The 20,014-nt window shown below is 41.4% G+C and overlaps 2 protein-coding genes across 5 annotated transcripts; one reads left to right on the top strand and one right to left on the bottom strand.

Annotated features, from left to right (window-relative positions):
• The first annotated feature begins 1,314 nt into the window (after nt 1-1,314).
• tmcc1b (transmembrane and coiled-coil domain family 1b) lies at nt 1,315-14,743 on the top strand. 4 transcript variants are annotated; one of them, XM_053435357.1, is made up of 9 exons: nt 1,576-1,759; nt 1,869-2,106; nt 5,187-5,348; nt 8,322-8,365; nt 9,072-9,859; nt 11,882-12,301; nt 12,605-13,089; nt 13,187-13,322; nt 13,399-14,743. In XM_053435357.1, the coding sequence occupies exons 5-9, from the start codon at nt 9,257-9,259 to the stop codon at nt 13,711-13,713; spliced, it is 1,959 nt and encodes a 652-aa protein (XP_053291332.1). In that variant the 5' UTR covers nt 1,576-1,759; nt 1,869-2,106; nt 5,187-5,348; nt 8,322-8,365; nt 9,072-9,256; the 3' UTR covers nt 13,714-14,743. The 4 variants fall into 4 exon arrangements, with proteins under 4 accessions (XP_053291306.1, XP_053291332.1, XP_053291314.1 ...); XM_053435331.1 differs by lacking the exons at nt 1,576-1,759; nt 1,869-2,106 and adding an exon at nt 1,315-1,452; XM_053435339.1 differs by lacking the exon at nt 1,869-2,106.
• Nucleotides 14,744-15,744: 1,001 nt separating this feature from the next.
• Nucleotides 15,745-17,261, bottom strand: LOC128461500 (protein B4). Its single transcript, XM_053446445.1, has 5 exons — nt 17,047-17,261; nt 16,676-16,932; nt 16,489-16,594; nt 16,323-16,408; nt 15,745-16,116 (listed from the first exon to the last, which is right to left on the bottom strand). Exons 1-5 carry the CDS (start codon nt 17,138-17,140, stop codon nt 15,745-15,747), a joined length of 915 nt encoding a protein of 304 aa, XP_053302420.1. The 5' UTR covers nt 17,141-17,261.
• Between the last annotated feature and the right edge of the window lie 2,753 nt (nt 17,262-20,014).

Here is a 20,014-nt window from a genome sequence, read left to right as displayed (position 1 = left end):
CTGACTCACAAATTGAGGAACCTCATAGATTTGGCTAGTAAAACTGGAAAAAACACTCTACAAGGATCCTTTCCTGCCTGATGGAAATCGATCGCTAAATGGTTACAGGGCTAGCAACTTGAACATCTTGTCATGCATTTAGCAAGAGGGATTCAAAATGTAAATTTTCTCAAGCAGAAATAAAAGGCAACTTGAGATACACAACCATTGCCTGAATGTGTGTTTGTATATTTATTTTTTGTCTGACGTATTTGTAATTAAAGACATTCAGGGCTGTGACTCGAACACTCCAAATCTCCAAATTTGGTGACATAAAACCACAATAAGAGTCTCACAATTTCCTTGAGCCCAAGGGTGAATTCACGCTGCAAGCATAATAAAAATGTATATGCAGGTAAAGTTTTTTTTTTATTTTAGTTGGATACGGGGTATAAACTATTTCTTAAAAGCTGAATTTGGACCCTTGTAAAAAATTCAGGCTCCTAGGCCAGGGATTGAAATGCAACAACAGGTCTAAAAATGCTATGTTAATCTACTATTTAATTCCGATACTAGCGAATCATGTGTTTTTGTTTAAATCCACTAGTGCATTCATGTTTTCAGCCCAATTTATTTCCAACACCTTGTCCACAATGCCTGGACTAAAATTCAGGACGGTTCAGTTGCATTAAAGCGCTCTACTAAAAATATTGAGTGTCAAATACGTAATCAGTAAAAACAGATTTTTATTCAGGACTGTAACTTCCCTTCAACCCTCAAATAACTGAACACATGATCCCAGCAGCATCTCACCCTAATGTACGATAATTTCATCTTTTAGTGACAAGGGTAGGGCGTAGAATAATCAGTGTAGTACACCTGTGTTGGAATAGTTTACTTTAAAAGGCAAAATAAAGGCATTTGTTGAAAAGACAAAATGGATATCGGCATCATAAAGAGTAGACGACCACAAACATTCTGTCACATGAATTAATATAGATTCATGTTACTATTAAAATGCACATGAATCATGCGCGTGCGACTTCCGCGCATCTCCTCTCACGTGACATTTACCCAGCCAATAAGCGCCCGTTCGTCTAAAACACTTGCTGTTTTTTATGAAAGTATCGTCCACTTATAAAACCTTCTTTTATTGTTGAAACATTATTCACGTGGGACACATTTCCCCCAGAATAGGACATTTTACAGCCTGCGGCACGATCGACGGGCCACCGCCGGATCCCACGCAGTGTCCTCAGAGCAAACAGCCGCAGAAGAACACCCTGTTCACAAACACCGCGACCGACCGGACCGGCTCCTGCGCGTTCCCATCGCGCTCATGTGCGCCGCCGCTGAGGTGTCTGGGAGCCGCTCAGCTGTTCTGACGTCGAGCACGCTATTTGACGTCACCGTGGGAGTGTTCCGCCGTCGGGAGAAATGAACGGTCATCAACACAATCCTCTCAGCGCCCATGTAAGTTCACGCTGGCTAAACACTCGCCCATCGTCCTCCGCGAGCGGCTCTTTGAATGAATCGCGGGGCCACGTCGCTCGGCCCGCGCGCGGCTCACGGTCTGCGGACGGGGGTTTACGGTTGAGTCGCGGTGCCCCGGTCGCCCGGAGCGATCCGTGGCTGAGGAGATGTGCTTTTTTTTGTTTTTTTGATTAGCTTGGGAGGCTAGCCGGAATGCTAACTGACAGCCTGAGTGCACGGATGGCGAGTAAGCGCCTGTTTTGATCGTCTGGACGGCCTGGGTGGGCGACGTTAAGTGTATTTACATGTGAGTGATGCTTATTATTGTTTATTTATTGCCACTGCTGTATATAATTAGCGTTCCACTTCAGAGACAACACCCAGGTCTGACAAGTACATATTTAATTATCCGACAGCGGTCAAACCAGGACATGCTAAATGAGTTACAGTACGTGCAGCTGACTGTGAGCAGCTTGTCGCCAGGAAGCACAGGATGATGATACCTATAGAGAGAGGAGAGTTGTCTGGTGCAAACCTGCCCTGGAGGAGCTGTAGCCCCACACCACCCTGAAACACAAGCCTCCTGAGGTGTGATTAAAGCCTGGTGGTGTGTGACAGACGGTCAGCAACACATCTCCAATCTAAACTCACACGGTGAGGAGAGTTTCATCTATAAGGTACACACATAGGGGAAGATTAAAAGTCCTGTACAGGCACGATAAAGAGACACGTTTAAAATAAACCAGTTTAGAATCAGGAAGCAGAGTTTACAACACATTTTCAAGAAAGCACAATAAAAGAGGGTAAAGTGATGGAAAGGAAATAAAACTGAAATCTGGACAAGGATTTTAAAATAAGTTGAGGGAGAAAACCACTACATATTAGCTAGATAGGACAGTGTAGAATAACAGCATGACCTTGTAAAGTGGTTTTGTTATAAAGATTTCAATTTGGTTTTAAAAACTGCAATGGGTGGGACGTTTCTCAGGCAGCTGGTTCCAGCGCTGCACTACATCATGACTACACCGCGAGGACTGTGTGGTGTCGGTGCCGTCAGCAGGCCGTTTTTTCGAGGAAGTTTGTAATATGTAATATCTGTAGAACTAGTTACGACAAAAGGATGCCACATTATTTCATGGCTCTGTCAATAATGTGTGAGTGAAAGTTGGTTATGAAGACTCAAAATTCAGATTAGGATACACACAGTTTTATGGTGATTTTGTATTTTTTTTAGTATAGTACTAAATTTATATATAGTATTATGTATAAATTAGTATAATTTTTTAGTATGGTGAAAAGGGAAACTTCCTGTTTCCCTTTTCACCATACTAAAAATAGTACAACAACCAAAATCCCAGTAATTGCTCTCACGAGTCTGGTCTATTACTTTTTAATTTAACTGGCAAATACTTAATTGATCCCCGGAAGGGAAATGGGATCCGTTACAGTCGCTTCAGCCAAAACTAGAAATATATAAAGACCAATACAATAGCAATAAAGAGAAATTCAAAATATAGAGTATACAATTAGGAGTTACAGTGTGTAAAAAGTCTATACAGTAATACATCTTATCAATATTTGTTTAAACAGGCAAAGAGACTCATTATTGAGCATTAATTTACCTGATTGTACGACAGAACCTTTCACATGTACATCAGATTACAAGGTGGATTCACGCGTTCCATTCTATTGGTAGTAGCCAGTGAACTTAATGTAAAGCGGGTGAGGTGTCATGGATGCATGATACATCATCTACAGTGAATCTCTGGTGATTTGTTTAGGTGATCTGTCCCACAGCTTGACAGCACAGTGGATTAGTGAAACATGGACTGCCATTCATCAGCCTAAGTGTTTGCTTCTTTGAAAATCGTGTTCAGTAAACAAGGTGGTACTAAGGGAATGCGTGTTTAGATTGTACAGTAAATGGTTTTACCAGCTCGGCGTTTCCCTCGCTTCAGGTGTGCCCCCCTCACCTGGGGGCGGGTATTCAAACAGCGCACTTTAAATACGAAGCGGGGCTGCTATCTGCGGCTGCGGAGGAACTGGAGTCCATTGTGGGTCTGTACAATCAATATGAGGCACTTATAGAAAATAAAGAAAAACGCGGCAGTGTAACCTCGCCCCGCTCAGCAGCACCGGTGTGCACCGCGAGGTGAAACGAACGCCCTCCGGTGCACCGCCTTAGCCTGTAGTGCTAGCAGCTGGAGGGGCAGAGAAACCATCAAACCGAGCACAGCGGTTCGTCCTCACTTCATTTAACACGACGATTCGCAACAGCCCGCAATTTAGCGATAAACTACATTGACACTTTCAGCAAATATGTCTTACTGCTGTGTTTGTTACAGACCGGGCCTACGAAAGTTAGCCGGCGAGCTAATGTCATCCTCCTCTTATCTCTAGCTAACGTTAAGCTGCTCGGGCTCAGACTGTTTGCAGTAACACAACTTAACTCATGAATACTGACGAAGATGTGTAATGTACTTCATCACAGGGTCTGCGTGTCATGTTTGAACGGATACACCACGTGTGGAGACACTAGATGCACCTGTCACACACAGATAAATCTCTATAACACATAACATGCATGTTGACAGAAAGCTCTTTGCATTTCCTGTACTTACTTGTCTCAACAATAAGGAACCTTACTTGCAACAACAGCAGTTCTTGAATACGATGGTGGCTGTCATATGCAGGAAGTGCAGAATATGCTGAATCTTTGTGTTAAACTATTTCTACTGTATATTATTGTGTTAACCAACTGTTGTTACATCATCACACTGAACCATGTTATTCCAGTTTTGGCTGTGTGAGATTATGTCCTGCATATATCCTCAGGAGAGGGGGGGCTATTTGGCAGCATTAATTAACATTAGACAATTAATTAAGCTAACAGTCCTAGGGGGCCTGAGCTGTACAGAATTACAGCACTTTTCATTTTTCCATTTAATTTATGAACCCTCAGACTTGCGTGAGCTTTTTTTTTTTTTTTTATCACCTCCCTTGTCATTGAACCTAAATGTCTGTTTAATCTATGTGCTTTGTTCATGTAGACTCTGTAACTTCTTTCATTTGAATGTAGGGGTGTTGTTTAATACCATGTTATTTGAGCACATTCAATCTTAAATCGAGAGCAAACCCTGTACCCTGTGGAGTGAACTCATAATATCACTGGTTTGTTTTCAACACACTTCACTCTGTTTGTCTGGTTAATGTTTGGGGCTGTAGTCAGCGACCTCCTGCTGCTGGAAGGAGGGTTGAAGAGAGTGGACTTCTCTTTTCAAATAACGCTTGCTCATCAGAACACGTGCTGTTTTTTTTCATGTATTTCGGCCCCCGTATGCTGTCACATGTGCAACAGCTCGTCTGCCCAGGGTCCACAAAGACATTGCTTGACTGTGTCACCAGTGGGTAAAAACTCCTCAGGGCACCTTTAACATTCAGCATTGGTCGCGCTAACATAGATATTGCAGAATCACCATATCTAGAAATATTTTGTCTACCCTCCTACTCTTATTTTTGACTGTCTTCTGTCTGTGATTTGTTTTATTTTCATTTATTTATTTTTATCATTTTCTTTTTTCTTCACTGTGTAAAGCATCCCTGGGTACATTGAAATGTGCTACACAAACCAAAGCTATTGTGATTATTTATGTTTGAAAAAATTGTCAAATGCCAAGACAATATCTGCATTGCCCCCTCAAATTTATCTCTTTTCTGTTTTTTTTTCTTTGCAGCATGTGATTTTCCTAAATGTCCTTGGAAACAGCTGACTAAAGTTTGACAGCTATCTCATTAGAATTACCCAGAGAGCGTGGTGGAGGGAATCTGCTTGGATTACAAAGCCCTTTCCTGTGTTAATAGACCCACACTTCATCTGCTGATGACCACATACAGAGGTATGTTTGTCTGAAGAAGTAGTCTTGCTGTGTTTAGCATCCCTTTATTGTCATAAAAGCTTGCTTCATTTTACTTGATCATATAGATGCTGAAAAATATTATTGACATTCCTCTATATATGTTACAGTATATAGGCTACTATTATAATTATCAATTTAAATCACATAAATAATAAATACATTTCCCTTACATTTCCTATGCAAGAGACAAATCAAAAGTCACAAACTCATGACTGCTATAGAACAATGTAGGAGTACAGGTCTAGTACATATAAACCGACCTGTGCTGTAGCAACGTGTCTTGTAAAAGCCTAAATGCCCATAGACATGCACAACACTCAGAAGATGGCGTGACCTTGAAACACGCTGCATGTACAGAGAGTGATAGGCGAATGTTGGCTGACCCACTTGCGAGAGAACGCTTTGCCCTCAGCCTCGAGGAGTCAGACACCACTGTCCTTCGTTACATAGTTAAAGGATGTGGTTGGACGTCTCTGCACAACCTTTGTTCCTTTGCCTTATCTTGAGCTTACAAAGCACTGCGTTGACTGTGTAGACATAATCAGTGATTCATAATCAGGAAAGTTGGTTAGAGAGCAATTTTCAATGAGAGGCCCCAGTAGATGAAGCTTAGTGATATAATCCTATTTTCTATGTAATTTCATCATGGCTTGCGCTAATGTTTCAACAAATATATTGATGCTGATTAATGAACGACCTACAGTAGCCGGTGGATGCTAAAACATAGATTTAAACATGAATAAATCTATTTAAAATGAGTTATTCTTTGTATAAGCATTTTGATCAGCAGAAAAATTGTAAGGATACTATTTAGTCGGCCTCCAGGCCTCCACATGTGGGATCCGTTCCAGTGCAGGATCTGCTCTCAATCAGCTCCACTCTCAAGACAAGAAATGCACACAAAAAATACTAAATAATATTGTAAACACTTCTAATGGAAGCAATTATATTATGTTGTTTTATGTGTTATTCATAATTTTTTCACATTATAACCTAAAAAAAATCAATTCCCTAAATGTTGGTCTGTTCTGTTATGTGGTAAATAACATGATTAACCAATCGCATAGGCGTAGGCAATGTGGCAGTCATATTGTGATGAAGAATTTAATATCAGTGGATATTGAGTATATTATTATGATAAATGTAATATTATTATGTCATTAATTATGCCACTAAGTCGATTTTGTGGCTTCAAACGTTTTTTTTGTATGAGCAGAGAATGACAAACACTTGAGAAACAGCAAAACATAAAAAAAAGTCTGAGGTTGATCAGTTATGTGTTATACCTCCTTATGATGCTGTCGTAAAACCACTGAGAATTTCCTCTTAACCACGAGAGAAGAAAAAATACCTGTCGTTTCCTTGTCTGACAGTGGAGTTGACCTGAGAGCATAGTCTGCACCTACAGCGACTCCACAGAGGAGGCCTGCTGTTCTACCAACTACCTTTGAACTAAGGGCTTTCTAACAGCAGGACCAGCACTGAGTCACTATGTGTCACTAATGGAGCAGTTCATTGTGTTTGTGTTGAGAGACTCTGCTGCCGGCTTGTTAAGTGAGGTTTAGTTGCTCTGCTGAATCGTGCAGTCTTTCACGTCTTTCTGTCAGCTCCATCTCTTTGTGCTTTGGATATTTTATCTAGGGTTCAGGAAAACATCTAACACGTCTCGTAAAATAGACTATGTGGGTGCTTTGACATTAAAGTGAGAGTAAATCTGAAATTATTTTATTCTAGTCATTATGACAAGCTTTTAAGGAACTTTCCAATTGATAATGTTCTGCAAAATTTGTAGAGTTTGATATTTCTGCTTTGTAATAATAAGTGTAATTTAGGTTTAACAATATGCAAGTATGTAATTTAGGGCACATACTGTGCAAATAAAATCCCTCCTTCCAAAAACCTTCCAATTTTTTAAACCAGTGTAAAGTCAATGTTTGTAATTGATTCCATGTGAATGAAGCGTGCAGAGACGCAGCAGAACCAGTGGAGCTCTAGATGTCACTGGCATGAAAAATCCCTGTGCTTGAACACTGGTTTTAAAGCTTTCAGTTCCATTATTGGATATCTTATTAAACAAAGATTGTATCAATAACCATGCAACTGGGTTCCAAATTTAGTATTTTGGATATATTGAGGATTATTTTTAGAATAGAGTTAAAGTATTACAAGAATAAAGTCATATTTAATAAGAAAAGTCATAATATTAAAATGATTTAAGATCCAAAATCATGAACCAATCTCACTGTCTGTTGAGTAACTATGAAACCTCTGTCAAATCACAAAGATGTAACCACCGATAGCATCACTACCAAACATTCTGATACTGCTATATAGCCTAAATTTACAACTTTAATACATAATATAACTTTATACTAGTAAAATTAGAACCTTATTCCTTAAATTTCAGAGGTTTCCTCCTTTAAGTGGCCCTAAAATTCATTCATGCAAAATAATACATTTTAGCCAAAATAACATCAGCGTCTTCAATTTGAGTTTTTCACGTTAGGTAGTGTGAGCTACTTTTATGCTGATGTACATTTATTTATGTGAGAAATCATCATAAATGAAAAATGGTCGGATGCGTTGATCAAAGTATGGGCCATGTTTTGTCATGTCTCTTTCTTTAAACAGCTGATTTCATTACTTAAACCGTATAATGTCATGTAAGCATTATTTTTGCTTTTATAGTTTCCAGGAATGTACCACTTACTGCTGGATCTCATGTTTTGAAACAAAGCTCCAGTTTCTTAACGTCAGCATGTTTAGAAGCTTTTAAGTCTCATTTGATGCAGGATTCCTTTTACATACCCATTATTACAAGTTATTGCTCAGTTGATGGCGTGTTCAAGTCTGTAAATGTCTGGGTGATGCCTGTATTTGACCTGTTTTCCTTCTCTTTTGCATGGGGCATTTTTATTTATAGTTTTTTGTTTATGTTTCCGCTTCATTTAGTCGATCCTGAGTTGTGAGTCAGAAGAGGAAAGGCTGGGCTGATGGTAAGCTCTTCACCTCCTTCTCTTTCTTTCTTTCTTTCTTTCTTTCTTTCTTTCTCACTGTCTCATTACACATTGGTTAACTAAAAGGGTTTTATATAAATTAGCTGTCTTTAGTGAGGTAAAGACTTGGAATGGTTATTTACATTACAGAAGTGATCATTGTTATGAAATGAAATGCAAAGAGGTGAAGGCTCCGGATCTTAATCAGATGAGAATGACACAACAATCACTTTCCATTTAGAATTTCATTTACAGTTTTCACACTCTTTTTGTTAGCATCACGAAAGCACTCAGTTATGTTTATTCTGTTCATCTTCATGATAAATACTTTCTGAAATGTAGTTATTGAACTATCTTGAGAGCTTTTGTACAACTGAGCTCAGAATAAAACAATGAAATGAGATTTCACAAAACGCCAAAGGTTTTCAAATTTAAACATTTCAGAAACTGTTCTCAAAAGCTTGTATATTTTGATTTTTACAGCACTGGGTTGGCACTGTCAGACATGCCATCTGCTAAAATATTTACCTTGTGTAATTATTAAGAATTATCAAGAGACATCTCATATTGTTCTGAAAAAGTGGTCACGTCTGTGCCAACCCAGTTTATGTTGCTTAGTTTTTGTTTATATTCTGCTGCTGCTATTTTTTTTGTTCATCTCTCACTGCTGCATGTCATAATCCATTTTATTTTCCTTTTGTGGTAGACAAGCATGACATTGAGCCAAGCCACAGATGCATGTCCACTCAAAAGGCCCAACTGAGCACCATCCCCTCTGCTTCCCGGCTTTCAACCAGCCTCTCAGCAGGGGGGGGGGTGGGCGGTGTCATCGGGGTGCAGCTATTCCCTGCACCCCCAAGTAGAACCTCACTGTGAAACTGGAGGTCTCTGATGGATCAGGGTAGTAGTGAACAGAGTCCAGATGAGCCGGACACAGGAGGCCGAGCGGAGCTGGAGGTGGGCAGGAGGGCGTCGGAGTCAGAGCACGGCTTGTCCAAAATCACCCATAATGCCCGAGAGAACATGGGAGCGTTGGGCCATGGCCTGAAGCACTTCTTCCAGCCACAGCGCCGACGCTCCTCCGTTTCGCCACATGACTCCGCCTTGTCCTGCGCAGGCGCCCCTCCCTCCGAGCCCACTGATGTAGTGTCAGAAGTAGGGGATGCTCCGGCCTCCTCGGCCCTCCCTGCGGATTCTGACAACCCTGCCGCTTCCGCCCCTCCTGCAGCTCTGAGCCGTGTTCTGCTGCAGATCCGAGGTGCTCCACCCATGATGAAGCGAGGCACCAGCCTGCAGAGCCGCCGCAGCAAAGCCGGGGGTGTGGGGGATGCTCCCCAAAAAGGGAGCCCCCAGATCCACAGGCGCAGCACCCACGAGGCCCTGCTGCAGGCTGGACGCCCACGCTCCTCCTCGACCACAGACACACCTAGCAGCCCAAGTTTAGCTGACATGCTGCTGACTTCTGGTTACCACTCCACCGAGGAGCCTGACAAGGTGAGTTCTTCAGAGGAAGAAATTCCATTCTTGATGCCGATGACTCACTTGGTGATTTCAGTGTTATAAATAGAGCTACAACAACATTCACTACTCTTTTCATTTAGGCCTGATCTGCAGATAGCCTTTTTAATTTAATCGGCAAGTCATTTAGAAATACAACATTTACGTTTGTTTATAAAGTAAGAAAGGAAAATTAGGATTTGTGGTAATCAAAAATAAGATATTTAATTAATACTTTTAATATTAAATGATCAAACACATTTATTTAAAAAATATAGTAATAAAGACTTGGTCATTTTGACCCATGTTGTGCATTAGAGGGGTAGTGATACAAAAGGATTTGGATGTTCAAAAACAATTTAATTGGGAAATACCTGAAATATTGAATTTAAAAATTCACTGCAAAGATAGAAAATAAAAACTGAAACTTTGTGTATCAAGGGGTTAAAAGGCAGTTTTTGGTTCAGATGTTCCAGGATGAACCTGTGAATGGGGAGATAAACTGTCAGCAGTGGTAGATCAGAGATTGCCTTTGAGTGGTTGTCACTATGAGCTTTAAGCCTTTCTAATTATAGCTTTGGCTGTCTGAGTGTACTTCAGGTCAGATGAGGTTTGCAAGGATAAGCGATCTAAAACTTGTGTCCTGTTTTTTTTGTTGTTGTTGTTTGACTCTGACTGTTCATATGAATCTGTAAACAATATATCGAATGTTATTAGTCAAATTTAAAAGGTCAGATACTAGCTGCATAACAAGAGAATATCTGGAATGATCAAACATGAGGAAGTAGACGTCATAAATACTGACTTCTCCGCGGTGTGTGGAATGAAGTTTGATTAACAGGTATTATAAGCAAGTTGCAAACACTTCACTGGCCCGCTAATCTTATAAAACCTTTTGACCTGTTAATTTGTAATTGGCACTTCTCAGCTGAGATCCATTTATTGCTACTCAACAGCTGATGCCTAGGTAGACAGCTTCCATTTGGTACAGAGAAGTCATCTCAGAGCATTAATTGTCTTATTTGCTGTTTGCTTGACCTTTCCCCCTAAATGGCAAAAACCTGTGGGTCACTCAAAAAATATATATTTTAGTTCCCGCCCTTCCTAACACTTGTGTCCACCTCTGCTTATGCTTTACCAGATTAATAAAAAACTTTTGTAGAATAAATTCAATCACTATAATATAATTCCATGTACTTCCAGCCATGGTGGTGCTGTTTCTATTGAGGTGCAGGACTTAATATTGCAGTGAAAATGAACCCACAGTGAATATAACTTTAACAGAAGCCAAAAACAAACCGCCAGAAACTGCTGATCGGGGGCTCGAGTGGTGGAAAATAAAAGCCCTTCTTTTTCCTGTCTTTAGGTATTGTGGCAATGATGCTGTTGTAAATAATTACAAAGAAAACTGTGAGGCAATTAAAACCACACCAACCTGATCACAAGCCAAAGCTTGTCACTGCTACTTGCTCACCCAAGATGCTTGACACCCTAAGTCTGCAGATTGGAGAACCCAGTTGTTTCATTATTGCATATCCTGTCAGCTGTAATCTCCCCCTTTCTCCTCCATTGCACATTACAGTATAGGGCAGTTCTCTCTTACGATTTGGTCAATTAATTTTGTGTTAATGACCAAAGTTTAATAATTACCTTTCTTCTCAGTGTGGGCCTCAGGGCATCACATGGATTGACCTGGACTTTGTAAGAAACATCTCCCTGAGGGGAACATTTTAATCTATGGCATGACACCATAGTTAAGTATAATAAGATGACATTTGATACTTTCTAGAAAATTACCATTGAAAATGAACAGGGAACAAAGTCTTTAATCAGACCATTACCTCACAGTAGGTGTTAATGTCAAATACTGACATTCAGTTTTCATAAGAGGGGATTGATGACATGATGACATCAAATAACAATGTAATTTGAAAGTTTTTTTATTATTATGAACTTATAATACATGTAGGCAGGATTTCCACATTTGTGATCTATTGTTCTCTTTATTTATTTCAACAGCCGGATCGTTATGATGGATCGGGCCTCGCTGTGTCGCCCAACGCCTTCCCCTACGGCGCAGACGGTTACGATGTGGTTGACAGCACCCCCGACCCCCAGCGAACTAAGCAGGCCATCGCGCAGCTACAACAGAAGATCCTCAAGCTCACAGAACAAATCAAGATTGAACAAACGGCGCGCGACGACAACGTGGCCGAATACCTGAAACTCGCCAACAACGCAGACAAACAACAGAGTGCCCGCATCAAACAGGTGTTTGAGAAGAAGAACCAAAAGTCCGCTCAGACCATCCAGCAGCTGCAGAGGAAGCTGGAGCACTATCACCGGAAGCTCCGAGAGGTGGAGCACAACGGCATCCCTCGGCAGCCCAAAGATGTTTTCCGAGACATGCACCAGGGGCTGAAAGACGTTGGCGCCAAGGTGTGTTTTCATACTGACGCCTTCATTATTCTTCGCTGCCATAATCCACTCTCATAGCATTATAGAAAAGGATTTATGTCATTTTACTGACAAAAGGTTAAATTCTAAGACCTGTATACTGCCAGCTGAATATTGATTCAACATCAACAATCAGATGTAGAAGTAGAGAAGTGACATTAAGTCTATTGGGACATTTGCATCTCATCCAAAATATTGTCCTGGACATTTTCCGTCTATTTCACCCATTTACAGCAGTTAAACCAAATGTAATTTACAGACTTGACTTGTTCTCGCTGGTTACAGGTTACCGGCGGCTTGTCCAGCTTCTCGCATGCCACCCATTCTGCAGCCGGAGCTGTGGTGTCCAAGCCAAGAGAAATCGCTTCCCTCATCCGTAACAAGTTTGGCAGCGCCGACAACATTGCAGGCCTGAAGGACTCTTTGGATGAAGTCCAGGGAGATGAAGGTGTTGGTCCTGGGGCAGCAAGGATCCTTGGGACTGGACAGTTGCAGTCCAGTCCGAAGTATGGCAGCGACGACGACTGCTCGAGCGCTACATCTGGCTCTGCAGGAGCCAATAGCACGACTGGAGCCCCTGGAGGCCCCTCTAGCTCCAAGGGCAATACCCTCGAACATGGCCAGGCCTCAGGCTTTGATGCTGTTCTCCATGAGATTCAAGAACTCCGGGAAAATCAAGGTCGACTTGAGGAGTCCTTTGAAAACTTAAAAGCCCACTATCAGCGGGACAATACGATGATCATGGAGGCCCTGCAAGAGGAACGATACAGGTAGCATATAATATCCTGTTTAATGTAGTGAAGTAGGTCTGTGCGGTAGAAGAAAATGTTCTTTTCATGATGTGCTGTTGTTTTCACTACTTTGCAGGTGTGAACGTTTAGAAGAGCAACTCAATGACTTAACAGAGCTGCACCAGAATGAAATTCTGAACTTGAAACAGGAACTAGCCAGCATGGAGGAGAAGATTGCTTATCAATCTTATGAAAGAGTGAGGGACATTCAGGTAAGCCTTGCCAGAATTAACGCAATGTGTTTATCATCATGGCCATTCCACTGACGGTTTTGCCTCTGACCTGCAGGAGGCGCTGGAGGCATGTCAGACGCGTATCTCCAAGATGGAGCTGCAGCAGCAGCAGCAGCAGGTGGTGCAGCTGGAGGGTCTGGAGAATGGCACAGCTCAGAATCTCCTTGGGAAACTAATCAATGTGCTGCTAACGGTCATGGCAGTCCTTTTGGTGTTTGTGTCCACTGTGGCGAACTGTGTCGTCCCCTTAATGAAAACTCAAAGCCGCATGCTTTCTACGCTGCTCCTCGTGATCCTCCTCGCCTTCCTCTGGAGGCACTGGGATGCCATTTCAGAGTATCTGCATCGCTTTCTCCTGCACCCCAGATGACCGGCTGGGACAGGCTTATTTATATGATGAAGGGACCGAGGGTTTGGGGCTGATGTGCACGCGGACCCATACAGGGAGTTGAATCTCAATCGTCCTACCTTTTCTTCTCATTCTGCAAATTCTCAAAACACCGAGCAGGATCGCAGCAGAGGTTCGTCACTTTGTCACTTTTTTCGAGGAGTTTTTTGAGAAGATTAAAACAGGATAACGGGAGGAATGGTTGGATGTCTGGAATTGACTTTGTGGTGCAGCTGTGACACTGGCTCATACTGGAAGGATGAATGGGTCGTAGTTGAAGGAGGGGCTGAGAGGACTGCACACTTGATTTCTCTCTTCTCAGTGAATTTGTTTACATGTGAAAAACTTTGCATTGTTTCTCCAAAGAAGAAATTGTAATTCAGAGTTTTATTACTTTTAATAGGTATTGTTTTGAAGTCACTGCTATTTTTAATACAGCTGATCGATGGCTTTTTAAATTTCTTTTAACTCTAATGATATGACAGTGTTCTGCTAAGTTAGTTGTCCACATTTTCTTTTTGTAAGTTCTCTCTCTTCTGGTCTGGCCATTCTGTTTTTTTTTACTCTGCCCTTTCTGTCCTCTACTACTCAGTCGGTGAACATTTTAGCTTGTGTGACCAACTCTTCCTCTTCGTGCTCAACTCACTCTGAAGATTCGGGTGCTCAGACTTCACTGGATCAAATAGTAGTGCTTTCTTGACTTGTATCTTCTTGGATGTGTGAAGTCAATAACACTGGTTCTGCCACAACCAGGAAATGACTATCAACCTGTTGGAGTTGCGGCCACGCCCTCCAGGGACCGGATCCTACTTTCCTGGTGGCGTTTCCACTGCAGAAGAATAATCTATGAACTGAATTACATACTTGAAGAGCGGTTTAAGTGCTCAACGAATCAGTGCTTCCGTACTGTTTCTGTTAGTGACAATGAAATAGTAATACTTTTTAGTTGATTTTTTTATTTTTTAACAAACAAATAAATTTGCTGTTTCAAAAGGTGATATTGAAAGTATAACTGGTGTTTGTCTGCAATTTCTTGAAGTGGCACAGTACAATACAAACAAACAGGGGCACATATATCAGCCATATGTATGCAGTGTCTTGTTTTTAAGAGTTGTTGCATTACAATCTTCCCTACACACTCACATATCCATAAAACTTGCAAACATGAATGTTATAGAGCTTAAATGGGACTTAAGGTCATGAGAGAAGCACAAGGAAAAAATGACAAGCGCAATTTTAAACATCCTCGCAAACCAGCGACAAAAATACACACTAACACCTGGAAGTCTATTAGGTCCAACTATTGCTAAAAGTGCTATAGAGAGTTACTGATTAAAAAAATCATTTGACAGTGCAGTTTGTGTTGCTGAATTTTGAGGTATAATAACAGATGTTTCTATTATTTAATCCACACCATTTAATGAGGGCAGTAGACTAAGGAAAACATAAGTGGCTGTCATCTTGTGCTAGACTGGCATGTAAAGTGCATTCCTCCGCCGGGGCCCAACAGTCCCTTGTACACACAAATCCTTAAATATGCCTGCTTCTTCATCGAGATCCATGTTTGATTCCCTGAGATGATCCCTCCTTCTACCAAGTTTCATGGAAAAGTGCTCAGTAATTTTTGTGTCCTGCTGAGAGACCAACCAACCAGCAAGCAGGCACAGAAGAATCTATCAGGTGAGTGAATTTCAGTCTGAGCCCACACAGGTCTCAGAGGAAATAATTGTGGACAGACATGAGTGGGTTGACTGGAGGTAAACAGGATTTTATTTCCTTTAACATTTTATTGATATAACAATTACAAGTATTTTCTTTATAAATGTGAAGTTTATTTAAATATACAGCTATTGTTACCGATAACCAGTTCTATTGAAGTGTTGATATAGTGCGTTTCATTTTGTCGAGGCCCCAAATAACATTGAAAGAAAAGATCAAGTGATAAGTAAGTTAAGATTTTATTTCGAGACAAAATATATATATATAAAAAAATTTATTTTTATAAATATTAATTTATTCTGCAGCCTTCCTCCCTCGTTTCCCGGTCACTCTGGGGGCTGGGGCGTCGCTGAGCGTTTCAGTCGCCTTGCTCTTAGACACCTTTCCTGCCTTTGCCTCCTTGGTGACCTTTGCCTCCTTGGTGACCTTTGCCTCCTTGGTGACCTTTGCCTCCTTGGTGACCTTTGCCTCCTTGGTGACCTTTGCCTCCTTGGTGACCTTCGCCTCCTTGGTGACCTTCGCCTGCTTTGTTTTGATTATATCCGAGTCTTCCTTGACATCCTCCTTCTCGACAGCTTTTTTAGCCTTTGGCTTCTTTGCTGGAGCAGGCTTTGTGGTTGTAGCAGCCTCTTCGTCCTTCTTCAACTTTTTGGGAGGTTTGGTGTCCTAAAATGAAAAATTAATTTGTTACCCAAGTCATTACAGGAGCAAAGAACATTTATGCTCAGGCAACCCACAGCAAGTTAAAAAAGTGTCAAGAATAATTTCAGCCATCAAAAGAAGAGTAGTACATAAAACCCTACATAATATAATTTATAGAAGACAATCTGACTTCTCTAACCTACAGATTGAGCATTAAAAGATCATCTCACCTCCTTTGACTTGGCAGGTTCCTTGGCGGGTGACTTGGCAGGTTCCTTGGCGGGCGACTTGGCGACAGCTTTCTTTTTTGTGGCAACTGTAAGAATTGACAGGACGTTTAAAATCACTACCTACAAGAGTGACCCATCTGTGTTATTGTCACCAGTCTATTTTCACCTGCTTTTGGAGATTTCTTTTTGGCTGCATCTTTGGCTGGTTTCGGAGCCTTCTGCACATTAGGATCCGTATTCTCAGTTTTGGACTTCTTAACTTTTGGTGCAAGCTTAAGACATAACATCAAATTAAACCTTGTTAATGACGCAATTTGACCCGCTTTAATGTAGGCGATGAACTGACAGCTTACCCTGAATTTACCCATCGCGCCTGTGGCGACACTGGAGTTGGCAGGACGCACCAGCGTGCCAGTCTCGATCCCCTTCTTCAGGGCTCTGCGCACGAAGTGCTTCAACCTCACCAAATCCACAGAGGGGTATGTCTGTTTAATGTAATTCTGTATGGCTTGGGAGGAGACTCCTTTGCGCGAGTCCAGCTCGTTGAGCGCCTCTTTCACCATAATGAATGTGGATGGATGAGTTGCAATTTTACGCACAACTGCAGCATCTAGAGCACAAACGATTTGTTGATACATTCAAAGGAGAGAGAGGGATGGTTCAAACACTGGCCACACAGCAGCAGCATAAATTAAATATTAGTCATTGGCGTTTCTGCACAGACCTGATTTCGCTTCGACTTGCTCCTCCACAGGCGAGTCGACGGGGGATGGCGCAGGCGCAACAGCAGAGTCCACTGCTGGCTTTTTAGGAGGCATCGCAACAGCAGCAGAATATTAAAACAAAAACAGGACTCACAGTGCAGACTCCCCAAAGTGTAAAAGTACGCGACACGTGCTCCCTGTCGCTTCAGTCTCCGTCTTTATGCAGCTGCTTCCGGTGAAATGAGGCCAGGTGCATCTCATCACGTCAGGTGCGATGCATCAGGGGTTGTCAATTACAGCCATCAGGGGACCGTGCTGACGTCACACCCCGTCCAACCTGGGCTGGAATCTTTCGTTGATTATATGTTTTACACCAATATTCTATATTTCTCAGTTTGGGATCAATGAGGTTTCATCAGACCATGAATAAATCCATGTATGTATGTATGTATGAGCTGAAATTGTACATCTGTATATCTGGGAACAAGAATGCAGGACAAAGTTCCATCTTTCTATGAGGTTCGTCTCTAATGTAGTTTATTTTCAGCTCATTGAAACACATGCACCAGGTTGGCTAATCTAAACAGGATGTAAATGTATGTGTGGTAGATTCACTACTGATGCCCGCTGTGGTTTCCTAGTTCTGTAAAATGAAGATTCAGTCAGTGAAGTCTCAGTAGTCAGACACACAAGTATCTCTGAACCATTCTGGACAGCTTCGTCATGGTAGGACTGGTGTTGTTCGTCGTTCTCATCAGTGGGTAGACATTTTGTAATTATCAATGTTGGCTATTATATTGCTGTTTTTGTTTCTGTTTGTTTCTGAGACTACAGTATCACTTATTATTGCATCTATTTTATTTCCGGCAGGTTCCTTTCACACGATTCAAGGTCAGAATCTGATCTTTTACATTTGACGCTCAGCTCGTCTGTTTTCACTGTATCTACAGTTTATTGTGAGCTGTTATTAATTTGACTGTTTTAATCAGTTTGCTTGTACAGTATAATTTCTTTACTTCATTTACTTTATGACATTAATGTAACTACTAAGAGCTTAATATAACTAAATGTTTTTGCTTTACCCGTTCAGCTCTTCTTCCACCTAAACTGTTAGCAGTGTTGGGCAAGTTACTGAAAATTAGTAATTAGTTACAGTTACTAGTTACTTCTTCTAAAAGTAATTGAATTACTTCACCAGTTACTGTATATCAAAAGTAATTAGTTACTAGGGAAAGTAACTTTTAAGTTACTTTTATGTCTGCTTTTTAAATGTAATGAATATGAATAGTACTGAACAGTTAAACACAATAAACATATTTTTTGTAATCAACAGGGCAACAGGCCTTCAAATAAAGCAGTAGTACAAAAATCCCTTTTAATACTTAACTTAATTCAAAATAACTGTCTCAGTCATTTAACAGTGTTTTTTTTTACCATATTAGGCCCAATGAAATAAAAGTGAGGAGAAGCTTCTCAAACTTATGATCTGAGAGCCTATTTCCCCTTTGGAGAGAGAATCAGGCTCACCTTGCGTACCTGCCTGGAGCTCTCACGGAGCGGACAGATTTAATACACACGCCAACGCTGTCAGTGTTTCCCCTAGGGTTACAGCTTTTTTTGGGTGGGGGGGCCGCGGAAGCTCTCTGGCCGCTGGTGGGAGTGTGCCCACCTGTGTGTGTGCGCATCGGGATGGAACTCCGCCGTGAGCGATACAGAGAGCAGATGAGAAATCTAAACGCTCGACCATGTGGCGGGGGGGAGAAAAAAAGAAAAAGAGCTGTTACGTGCGCCGGAGCGTCCTCATGACTGCCTCTTGTGCAGTGCGATCGTTCCACACTTCCTTCGCGGTCGACCGGTAGATCGCGATCGACGTATTGGGCACCCCTGCAAAAGAGAGTAACGCGAGTAACGAACTCATTTAAATTTCAGTAATTGTAACTGCGTTACTTGATTAAAAAAAATACCTCGTTACATGCTCGTTACCGCTAAAAGTAGTGGAATTACAGTAACGCGTTACTTTGTACTGCGTTACTCCCAACACTGACTGTTAGTGAGTACAACGGTGATCACAGAGACAGACACAGTCACACTGGACTGTCAGTGTCCAACTAATATGTCTAAGTGTTATTTCTACACTGAGGGAGGACCAACCAAAATGTCCTCATGTCAGAAGACACTGTCAGGGAGCGAGCTGCTGCTGATGGCAGGTCAGAGTTCCCCCGCTGAGGTTAAAGTGAGATGTTTTTACACTGTAAAGGATGGAGATCTAGATACAGTTGTTTTGCTCAGGTTATAGATTTTAAATGTTTTGTATTACAATACTTATTGTGTGTATATGATTGGTGCATCACAAAGTACACACTGCAACAAAGGAGACTAATGATCCTTGTCTTTATTCAACAGGAAGTCCGACTTCAACTCCTGTTATGTCTACCAAAGGTAATAAAATCACATTTTACTTTTTTCCAAGCGTTACATTTAAATATATGATTCTTCATTCACCAGGTCTGACTGTCAGCACATCGAGGCAAGCTAGGGAACATGCTGTTTTTACTTCTCCAGCGCCGGGGAAACCAGGTGACAAAATCCCTTTTCTCAAAGTCTCACAAAGAAAAGTATATTGGACAGTGACAAAGGACGATAAAAAAAATGTTTTAGGAAATATCGAAATATTTCAATTTAATATTTCTTTATTTTTACATTCAAGTAACACTTATTGCTAATTCAAGAATTCATCTCCCTTTTGCTTTTGTGCCAGGAGTTTGACTAATTCTTGTTTCCTCTGAAACAGACATGAGGATGTGGACACTGGTGGCAGTGGCAGTTACAGCTGCTTTTGGAGTCACTGTGTGTGTCATCAAACTGGGACTGACCTTTCTCTGCCCCACTAGAAGAAGTGGTGAGGACTGTGTCCGTTTACTGTTTATGTCCAGTGAATATACACGTACCTACTTGAGGTATGTTAATAATGTAGGTCTTTTAAAATCT

This window comes from Pleuronectes platessa, chromosome 2 (assembly GCF_947347685.1).
Source record: "Pleuronectes platessa chromosome 2, fPlePla1.1, whole genome shotgun sequence".
NCBI classification, from domain to species: Eukaryota; Metazoa; Chordata; class Actinopteri; order Pleuronectiformes; family Pleuronectidae; genus Pleuronectes; species Pleuronectes platessa.
Note: the sequence above shows the minus strand (reverse complement) of the source record. Positions and strands in the feature narration are given on the sequence as shown.